At 65.0% G+C, this 10,791-nt stretch overlaps 1 protein-coding gene across 1 annotated transcript; it reads left to right on the forward strand.

The window, feature by feature from the left end:
* Positions 1-674: 674 nt before the first annotated feature.
* LOC141478684 (E3 ubiquitin-protein ligase HUWE1-like) lies at positions 675-10,625 on the forward strand (the record flags this gene model as incomplete). The annotated part of the gene is given in 14 exon segments (XM_074167672.1): positions 675-702; positions 2,301-2,468; positions 2,471-2,522; positions 2,678-2,811; positions 3,705-3,916; positions 4,604-4,892; positions 5,596-5,698; positions 5,825-6,398; positions 7,038-7,132; positions 7,210-7,622; positions 8,438-8,547; positions 9,386-9,542; positions 9,635-9,767; positions 10,423-10,625. Coding segments are annotated over 14 exon segments (2,671 nt in total), but the record flags the coding sequence as incomplete, so codon positions are not given.
* Positions 10,626-10,791: the final 166 nt, after the last annotated feature.

Here is a 10,791-nt window from a genome sequence, read left to right on the forward strand (position 1 = left end):
TGATGAATTGGGGGGGTTTATGAATTGGGGGGGGGCCTTGGTATCTTCCCCCCCCCGTGCTCCCAGTATACCCAGTATAACCAGTATGCCCGCTTTGGGGGGTGGGGGGAGAGGAAGGGGGGAGGTGTGTGTGTATTTAAGGAGTAGCTAAAATGGGGGGGGTGGGGTTTTTTGGGGGGGGGGGGGGGCAGCTGAAAGGGGGGGGGACACGACACCCCCCCCCTTCCCAGTATACCCAGTTGGTGGGGGATAATGGGGGGGGGATTTCAGGGGGTTGGGGTTTTTTTTCGGGGGGGGGGGGGACGACAATTTGGGAGGGGGGGGGGCTCATTTTGGGGTGTAGCCGGACGCCTGGATCCCCCCCCAAAGTTGGCGGGGGGGGGGCATCGGGATTCCTGGGGGTGTCCCCCCCCCTGCGATGTTGATCCTTGTCCCCCCCCCTTGTCCCCCCCCTTGTCCCCCCCCCCCGCCCCAGAACCCAGCGGCACTCCGGGAGAGCCCCCCCCTCCCGCTCCCCACCGGACGCTGGTGATGCTGGAACCGACGCCGACCCCCCCGAGCCCCCCCCGGGAGCCCCCCAAATCCCCGCCCGACCCCCCCAGCCCCCCGAAAATGAAGAAGGGGGGGGGGGGACACCCGGACAGCCCCCCCCCCCGGATGCCGAAGCCACCCAGATGGAGCTGTCGCCCGCCCCCACCATCAGTGAGTCTTCGGGGGGGGGGGAATTTTTGGGGGGGGGGGGCTCTGTTTTGAGGGATTTCTCTATTTTTTTTGGGGGGGGCTCTAAATTTAGGGTGTTTTCTTTGGTTTTGGGGGGGCTCTATTTTGGGGGAGAGCTCTGTTTTTTGGGGGGGCTCAATTGAGGGCTTTTTCTCTATTGGGGGGGGTCTCTGGGGGGGGTGTCTCTATTTGGGGGGGTCTATTTTTGGGGGGGTTCTGTATTTTGGGAGGGTTTCTTTTTGGGGGGGGTCCCTATTTGGATTTCTTTTCTCTATTTGGGGGGGGTCTATTTTTGGGGGGGTCTATTTTTGGGGGGGCTCTATTTTGGGGGAGAGCTCTGTTTTTTGGGGGGGCTCAATTGAGGGCTTTTCCTCTATTTGGGGGTGTCTCTGGGGGGGGTGTCTCTGTTTGGGGGGGGTGTCTCTATTTGGGGGGGTCTATTTTTGGGGGGGGTTCTGTATTTTGGGAGGGTTTCTTTTTGGGGGGGGTGTCTCTATTTTTGGGGGGGGTCCCTATTTGGATTTCTTGTCTCTATTTTGGGGGGGTCTCTATTTTGAGGGGGGGAGTCTCTATTTTGGGGGGGTCTCTTTTTTTGGGGGTGTCTATTTTGGGGGGGTCTCTCTATTTTGGGGGGTCCCTATTTTGAGGGGGTGTCTCTATTTTTGGGGGGGTCTCTATTTTTGGGGGGGGTCCCTATTTGGATTTCTTTTCTCTATTTGGGGGGGTCTCTATTTGGGGGGGTCTGTTTTTGGGGGGCTCTATTTTGGGGGGGCTCTGTTTTTTGAGGGGGCTCAATTGAGGGCTTTTTCTCTATTTGGGGGGGTCTCTATTTGGGGGGGATCTCTGGGGGGGTGTCTCTATTTGGGGGGGGTGTCTCTATTTGGGGGGGTCTATTTTTGGGGGGGTTCTGTATTTTGGGAGGGTTTCTTTTTGGGGGGGGTGTCTCTATTTTTGGGGGGGGTCCCTATTTGGATTTCTTTTCTCTATTTTGGGGGGGTCTCTATTTTGGGGGGTCTCTATTTTGAGGGGGGGAGTCTCTATTTTGGGGGGGTCTCTCTATTTTGGGGTCTCTCTATTTTGGGGGGGTCTCTATTTTGAGGGGGTGTCTCTATTTTTGGGGGGGGTCCCTATTTGGATTTCTTTTCTCTATTTGCGGGGGGTCTCTATTTGGGGGGGTCTGTTTTTGGGGGGCTCTATTTTGGGGGGGGCTCTGTTTTTTGGGGGGGCTCAATTGAGGGCTTTTTCTCTATTTTGGGGGGGTCTCTATTTGGGGGGGTCTCTGGGGGGGGTGTCTCTATTTTTGGGGGGGTCCCTATTTGGATTTCTTTTCTCTATTTGGGGGGGTCTCTATGTTGGGGGGGCTATTTTGGGGGGGGTCTTTATTTTGGGGGGGGTGTCTCTATTTTTTGGGGGGGGGGGTGTCCCTATTTTGGGCTTTTTCTCCATTTGAGGAACGTCTCCATTTGGGGGAGTCCCTCTTTTACGGGGGGGGGGGGGGGGTGGAATTTCTCCATCTGGGGGGGGGTCTCCCCACTTTCGGGGGGGGGGGTCCTCACGGCTGTGCCCCCCCCCCCCTCCAGCCTCGCTGTCCCCGGAGCGCGCGGAGGACTCGGAGGCGCTGACGGGGGGGAGCAGCCAACTGGAAGGTTCCCCCATGGACACCTCCAGTTTGGCTTCCTGTACCTTGGAAGAAAGCGGGGGGGTGGGGCCCCCCAAAATTCCGCAGCCCCCCAAAATCCTCCCAGCACCCCCCAGGGGCCCCCCCCGGCCCCCCCCGACGCCGCTCAGCCCCCCGACGACAGGTGAGATCCAAGAAAACGGAGGAGCGGGGAGGTTGGAGGTGGGGGGGGGGAAGGTTTGGGGGTGCCCCCCGGGTGATGTCACCCCCCCCCCCCCCCGGGTGATGTCACCCCCCCCGGGTGATGTCATTATGATGTCATCCCCCCCCCCCCTCCAGCTCCCCTCCAGCTTCTTCCTCGGAGAGTTCCTCCACCCGGGACTCGGCCGCCGCCATCTCGGGAGCCGACTCTCGGGGGATCCTGGAGGAGCCCCTTCCCTCCACCAGCAGCGAGGAGGAGGACCCCCTGGCCGGTCGGTGTCCCCTCTGTCACCTCCCTTTGTCACCAACAACCCCCCCACCCCCCCTCTCCTCGGAGTGCCCCCCACCCACCCATCCATCCATCCATCCATCCATCCATCCATCCATCCCCTCTCCCCCCCAACCCCCGGTGTCACAGCCCGGAGGGGACTTGGGAACCCCCCCGGGGGGTGTCACCGTGTCACTTGGGGTGTCACCGCCTCACCTGGGGAGATCTGGGGGTGTCCCTGCGTCCCCGGGGGTGTCCCCAACGTGTGTGTGCGCCCCCCCCCACCTCCAGGGATCAGCCTGCCGGAGGGGGTGTCCCCATGTCCCCACTTTCCAGGGGGGTCCGGGGGTGTCCCCGTGTCCCCGGTGGGGTCTAGGGATGTCCCCCCATCCCTGGGGGGTGTCCCCATGTCCCCAGGGATGTCCCCAACCTGTGCCCCCCCAGCTGGAGGGAGTGGACCCCATGTCCCCACTTTCCCAGGGGAGTTGGGGGGGGGGGTCTAGGGGTGTCCCCGTGTCCCTGGGGGGTCTGGGGGTGTCCCCCCATCCCTGGGGGTGTCCCCAACCTGTGTCCCCCCCCCCCCTCCAGGGATCAGCCTGCCGGAGGGGGTGTCCCCATGTCCCCACTTTCCAGGGGGGGTCCAGGGGTGTCCCTGGGGGGGTCCGGGGGTGTCCCCATGTCCCCGGGGGGGTCTAGGGATGTCCCCCCATCCCTGGGGGGTGTCCCCATGTCCCCAGGGATGTCCCCAACCTGTGCCCCCCCCAGCTGGAGGGGGTGGACCCCATGTCCCCACTTTCCAGGGGGGCCCGGGGGTGTCCCCGTGTCTCTGGGGGGGTCTAGGGGTGTCCCCCCATCCCTGGGGGTGTCCCCAACGTGTGTGTCCCGTCCCCCCCCCAGGGATCAGCCTGCCGGAGGGGGTGGACCCCTCCTTCCTGGCGGCGCTGCCGGACGACATCCGGCGGGAGGTGCTGCAGAACCAGCTGGGGATCCGCCCCCCCGCCCGGGCCCCGCCCACCCCGAGCCCCGCCCCCCCGGTGGTGGCCAATCCCGGCCTGACCGAGGTCAGCCCCGAGTTCCTGGCGGCCCTGCCCCCCGCCATCCAGGAGGAGGTGGGTGGGGCTTAACGGCGGAGGGGGCGGGGCATGGTGGAAGGGGCGGGGCTTCGGGAGGGCTGTGGCGAGGCTTAATGGGGAGGGGTGGGGCCTCGGGGAAGGGGCGGAGTTACAAGGAGAGGGGCGGGGCCTGTGGTGGGGTTCAATGGAGGGGTGGGGCCTCGGGGAAGGGGCGGGGTTAGAGGGAGAGGGGCGGGGCCTGTGGTGGGGTTCAATGGAGGGGTGGGGCCTCGGGGAAGGGGCGGGGTTAGAGGGAGAGGGGCGGGGCCTGTGGTGGGGCTCAATGAGGGGGTGTGGCCTTGGGGGTGGGGGCTGGGAAAGGGGCGGGGCTTAGGGAGTGGGGCCTTTGGTGAGGTTCAATGAAGGGGTGTGGCCTTAGGGGCGGGGCCTCGTGGAAGGGGTGGGGCCTGGGGCAGGGTTAAAGGAGGAGGGGTTTGCTCTGGGGGCGGGGCCTGTGGGTGGGGTCAAAGGGGGGCGGGGCCTCCCGGGGGGTGGGGCCTCCGGGGGGGCGGGGCCTGGTGCTCCTTCAGGTTGGGTTTAACCCTGTCACGGCCTGAACCCTTTGGGGGGGAAGGTGGCTGGGGGGGGGGTGTGGCCTCAAGGGGGGTGTGTCCTCTCGGTGGGCGTGTCCTCACGGGGGCGTGGCCTGAGGGGGCGTGTCTAACGGGGCCGTGCGCGTGGCAGGTGCTGGCCCAGCAGCGAGCGGAGCAGCAGCGGCGGGAGCTGGCGCAGGCGACGAGCTCGGACGCCCCCATGGACCCGGTGACCTTCATCCAGACGCTGCCCTCGGAGCTGCGGCGCTCGGTGCTGGAGGACATGGAGGACAGCGTCCTGGCCGTCATGCCCCCCGACATCGCCGCCGAGGCCCAGGCCCTGCGGCGCGAGCAGGAGGCCCGGCAGCGCCAGCTCATGCACGAGAGGCTCTTCGGCCACTCCAGCACCTCCGCCCTCTCCGCCATCCTCCGCAGCCCCGGTGAGATGTCACCCCTTGTCCCCCCAGCCCTCTCTTCCTGTCCCCCCCACCTCATATTTCTGTCCCCCAACCTCCCATTCCTGTTCCTCTGCCCCATATTTCTGTCCCAAACTTCCTACTCCTGTTCCCCCAACCCACATTCCTGTCCTCAACCCCCTATTCCTGTCCTCCCCAACCCACATTCCTGTTTCCTCACCCTCTATTCCTGTCCCCCACCCCCCATTCCTGTCCCCCTGCCCCCCATTCCTGTCCCCCGCCCCCTATTCCTGTCCCCCGCCCCCTATTCCTGTCTCCAACTCCTTATTCCTGTCTCCAACTCCCCAATCCTCTCCCAGCACCCCTCAATCCGTTCCTGACGCCCCCAGTCCTCTCCTAGCACCCCCTCATCCTCTCCCGACACCCCCAGTCCTCTCCTTGCACCTCCTTTCCTGACTCCACCGGTCCTCTCCCTGCACCCCTAATTCTCTCCCTGCACCCCTAATTCTCTCCCTGCACCCCGCTTATCCTCTCCTGACGCTCCCAGTCCTCTCCCAGCACCCCCAGTCCTCTCCTGACACCCCTAATTCTCCCCCACCACCCCTCTTGTCCCCCCTGCCTCTCTCAACCCCACCCTCCCAAGTCTCCCCGCTTCCCCTCTCCCCCCAGATCCCTCTGGGGTGTCCCCCCAAATGGCCTGACCCCACTGTCCCCGTTGTCCCCGCAGCCTTCACCAGCCGGCTGAGCGGGAACCGTGGGGTGCAGTACACCCGCCTGGCCGTGCAGCGGGGCGGCACCTTCCACATGGGGGGCAGCAGCAGCCACAGCAGGTACTTACGGGGTTCAGCCGGGGGGTTCCCCTCTTTTTTTTTTTTTTAAGGGAGTTTAACCTCATTTGGTGGGGGATCTAATTTAATTTCCCCTTCTCTCCCCACCCTCACCCCCCCCCCTCCAAGACCTTCGGGGAGCAGCGTGGACAGCCTTTTACGCCTGCGGGGGCGGTTGCTGTTGGATCACGAAGCTCTTTCTTGCCTTTTGGTGCTGCTTTTCGTGGACGAGCCCAAACTCAACACCAGCCGCCTCCATCGCGTCCTCCGCAACCTCTGCTACCACGCTCCCACCCGGGGCTGGGTCGTCCGCAGCCTCCTCTCCATCCTCCAGCGCAGCAGCGAGAGCGAATTTTGCCTGGAAACCCCTCGGGGATCTTCGGTGACGGAAGAAAGACCCCGAAGAACCAGCGGGAGAAGCGGGAGCTCCAGCGGGAGCGGGACTGGCGGCGGCGAATCTTCCCGGGGTTTAGATTTATTACATCGCGTAGAAGCTCGAAGTTCGGGACAACTTTCTTGGCTTTCCGTCTCCATGGACGCGGCTTTGGGTTGTCGTACCAACATCTTCCAGATACAACGCGTTCCGGGACGAAAACACACGGAAAAACACGCCGCCGCCGCCGGATCCGCCGTTCACATCCACCCCCAGGCCGCCCCCGTCGTCTGCCGCCACGTCCTCGATACCCTCATCCAGCTGGCCAAGGTGGGGGGGGGAATTGGGGGGCACTGGGGCACTTTGGAGTGTGTTATGGGGTGTCTGGGGGGCTCCTCGATGGAGCTGGGGGGGCTTTGGGGGGCACTGGGGCGTTTTGGGGGGCACTGGGGCACGTTACGGGGTGTCTTGGGGGCTCCTTGAGGGAATTGGGAGGGGCTCGGGGGGGGCACTGGGACACTTTGGGGGGCACTGGAGCATTTTGGGGGGCGCTGGGGCATGTTATGGGGTGTCTGGGGGGCTCCTCGGTGGAGCTGGGGGGGCACTGGAGGAATTGGGGGGGCACTGGAGCATTTTGGTGTGTGTCCCCCCCCCCCAGCTGAGGACACGCTTGGGGACACCAAACCAGAGGAGAGGGACAATTGGGGACCCCTCCCCAAACTTGGGGTCCCACTGAGGGGGGGGGTCGCCAAAGCGTATTAAGGGGGATTATTGGGGGGGGGGCACCCCAAACCCCCCACCCCCCCCCTTGGGCACCAGGGGCAGGACCTGGGGTTGTCTGTGGTTATCGGGGGGAGGGGGGGGGGGGGCGGGACATCTGGGGGTTCCCCAACTTGTGGGGCTGGTTTTGGGGGGGTCACCAGCACCCCAATAACACCCCCCCTCCCAATTTTCTGTCCCCCCCCTCAGGTTTTCCCCAGCCACTTCACCCAACAGCGAGGCCGGGACCCTCCCAGCGAAGCTGAACGGGGCCCCCCCAAAGCGGGGAGCAGCCCCTGCCCTCCCCCCCCTCCTCAAACCCCCCCCGCCCCCCCGCCCCCCTCCCCCTCCCCCCCCCCTCGGGGGGGGCTTCCCAACCCCTCCCCCCTTCTTCCGCCAACCTTTCCACCGATTTTTGGGACCTTTTAGTCAAATTGGATAATATGAACGTCAGCCGGAAAGGGAAGAGTTCGGCAAAAACGGGGGGGGGCAGCGGGGGCCCCGAACCGGAGCCGGGGGTGTCGGGGTTAGAAACGTCCCCTTTGGGACAGTTGATGAACATGTTGTCACACGGCGTCATCCGCCGGAGCGCGCTGCTGACGGAGAAGCTGCTGCGGCTCCTCTCCCTCATCTCCATCGCCCTCCCCGAGGGGGGGGGCAAAGGGGGCGAGGGGGGGGGGACGGGGCAAGGGGGCGGTGGCGCTGGCACAGCCACCGCGGTGGTGGCGCCGCCCCCCCCCGGCAGCCCCCCCGAGCAGGGGGGCACCGGCGGGAACGGAGGCGCGACGGCTGGTGGTGAGTGGGGGACGGGGCTGGGGGGGGGACGGGGACAGTGGGGGGGGACACGGGGACATTGGGACGGGGTTGGGGACAGCGGGGGGGGGACACGGGGACACTGGGGTGGGGTTGGAGACAGCGAGGGGGGGGACACGGGGACACTGGGGTGGGGTTGGGGACAGCGGGGGGGGACACGGGGACACTGGGGTGGGGTTGGGGACAGCGGGGGGGGGACACGGGGACACTGGGGTGGGGTTGGGGACAGCGGGGGGGGACATGGGGACATGGGGACATTGGGGTGGGGACAGCAAGGGGGGGGACATGGGAATGGGGATATTGGGACAGGATTGGGGACACTGGGATGGGGTTGGGGACAGCAAGGGGGGGATGTGGGGACATTGGAGTGGGGTTGGGGACATGGGGATGGGGTTGGGGACAGCAAGGGGGGACAAGGGATGGGGATGGGGACACTGGGATGGGAATGGGGACATGGGAATGGGGACATGGGGACATTGGGATGGGGTTTGGGACACTGGAATGGGGTTGGGGACGTGGGGATGGGGACGGTGATGTGGAGACCTTGGGGTGGGGTTGGGGACATGGGACGGGGTTGGGGACACTGGGGATGGGGACGTGGGGACATCGGGATGGGGTTGGGGATGTTGGGATGGGGACACGGGTGGGGACAAAGGCAGAGGTGGCATCGGGTGGTCGAGAGCCCCGGGCCGGGGGGAGGACACGGGGGACCACCCCCACCCCGAGGACGAAGACCGGGGGGCTTGGTGGCATCTTCCCCCCCCCCAAACCCTGCTGTCCCCCTCCTTGTCCCCAAGCTCCCTCCAAGAGCTCCAAGTCCCCGGCCAAGGTCCCCGAGGGTGGCAGCCCCGACCCCCGCATGGCGGCCACCGGCCTCACCGAGAGCCAGCTCCAGCTCTCCGTCGAGGTGACATGGGGGGGGTGGCGGGGTGACATTGAGGGGGGGATGGTAGGGTGACATTGAGACGGGTGACATTGAGGGGAGTGTCAGGGTGACATTGAGAGGGGTGACATTGAGGGGGGTGTCAGGGTGACACTGAGGGGGTGACGTTGAGGGGGGTGTCAGGGTGACATTGGGGGGGGTGGTAGGGTGACATTGAGAGGGGTGACATTGAGGGGGGTGTCAGGGTGACATTGAGAGGGGTGACTGACGGCAGTGTCAGGGTGACACTGGGGGTGACGTTGAGGGGGGTGTCAGGGTGACACTGAGGGGGTGACGTTGAGGGGGGTGTCAGGGTGACATTGAGGGGGTGACGTTGAGGGGGGTGTCGGTGACACTGAGGGGGTGACATTGAGGGGGGTGTCAGGGTGACATTGAGAGGGGTGACATTGAGGGGGGTGTCAGGGTGACACTGAGGGGGTGACATTGAGGGGGGTGTCAGGGTGACGTTGAGGGGGTGACATTGATGGCGGTATCAGGGTGACATTGAGGGCAGTGTCAGGGTGACATTGAGGGGGTGACATTGAGGGGGGTGTCAGGGTGACATTGAGGGGGTGACATTGATGGCGGTGTCAGGGTGACATTGAGGGGGGTGACATTGAGGGGGGTGTCAGGGTGACATTGAGGGGGGTGACATTGAGGGCGGTATCAGGGTGACATTGAGGGCAGTGTCAGGGTGACATTGAGGGGGTGACATTGACGGCGGTGTCAGGGTGACGTTGAGGGGGGTGTCAGGGTGACACGGTGTGGTGGTGGTGTGTCCCCAACGCTGTCTCCCCCCCCCGTGTGTGTGTGTGTCCCCAAGGTGCTGACATCCCACTCCTGCTCGGAGGAGGGTCTGGAGGACGCGGCCAACGTCCTGCTGCAGCTCTCGCGGGGGGACGCCGTCACCCGCGACACCGTCCTGCGCCTGCTGCTCAGCGGGGCCCGCACCCTGGGGGCCACCCTCTGCCGCCAGATCGGTGAGGAACCGCGGGGGGGGGAGAGGGGAGGGGGGGTGCGGTGACGTCACGGGTGGCCGGGTGTGACGTCATCAAGCGTCTCCCGCGCGCAGGGACGCTGCTGGCGGAGCTGAGGGAATACAACCTGGAGCAGCAGCGGAGGGCGCAGAGCGAGGCCCCCTCTCCCGAGGGGCTCCCCGAGGAGCAGCCCCCCAGCGCCAAGCTCAAGGGCAAGATGCAGAGCCGGTGAGCCACGCCCACAGGGGACTGGGGGGGGGGGGGGGGGGGGGCACGCCCCAGGCTCCACCCCTCCCTGCTGTTAACTCTGGGCCCTACTGATAACCCTTACACCTGGCGTTAACCCTCGTCCCTACTGATAACCCTCGTCCCATTAACCCTTGTCCCCACTGACACCCTTTGTCCCTCCTGTTAACTCTGGGCCCTCCTGATAACCCTCATCCCGTTAACCCTTGTCCCTACTGATGACCCTTGTCCCGTTAACCCTCGTCCCTGCTGACACCCCTTGTCCCTCTTGTTAACCCTTGTCCCCACTGACACCCTTTGTTCCTCCTGTTAACTCTGGGCCCTACTGATAACCCTTACACCTGGCGTTAACCCTCGTCCCTACTGATAACCCTCATCCCGTTAACCCTTGTCCCTACTGATAACCCTTTGTCCCTCCTGTTAACTCTGGTCCCTGCTGATAACCCTTGTCCTGTTAATCCTTGTCCCTCCTGACACCCCTTGTCCCTCCTGTTAACCCTTGTCCCTACTGACACCCCTTCGTTGCTCCCGACACCCCTCGCCCCTGCCGTTAACCCTTGTCTCTGTTGACACCCCTCACTCCCTCCACACCCCCCCCCCCCAAGTGACTAACCCCCCGTTTTCCCCCTCCCCACAGGTTCGACACGGCCGAGAGCGTGGTGATCGTGGCCTCGCAGAAGCGGGCGCTGGGGGGGCGGGAGCTGCAGCTGCCCTCCATGTCCGTCCTCACCTCCAAAACCTCCACCCAGCGCTTCTTCCTCCGCGTCCTGCAGGTCATCATCCAGCTGCGCGACGACACCCGCCGGGCGCACAAAAAGGCCAAGCAGGCCGGTCGCCTGGGTAAGGGGACCCCCCCCCTCTCCCCCCAACTGCTTTGTTGGGGGGCTCCGCGCGTGTGTGTGTGTGTGTGTGTGTGTGTGTGTGTGTGTGTGTGTGTCCCCTCAGCACCTAACGCGTCCCCCCCGCCCTTGTCCTTTCTCCCCCCCCTCCCCCGGCAGGTGGCGGG

Source organism: Numenius arquata, unplaced genomic scaffold (assembly GCF_964106895.1).
Source record: "Numenius arquata unplaced genomic scaffold, bNumArq3.hap1.1 HAP1_SCAFFOLD_1722, whole genome shotgun sequence".
NCBI classification, from domain to species: domain Eukaryota; kingdom Metazoa; phylum Chordata; class Aves; order Charadriiformes; family Scolopacidae; genus Numenius; species Numenius arquata.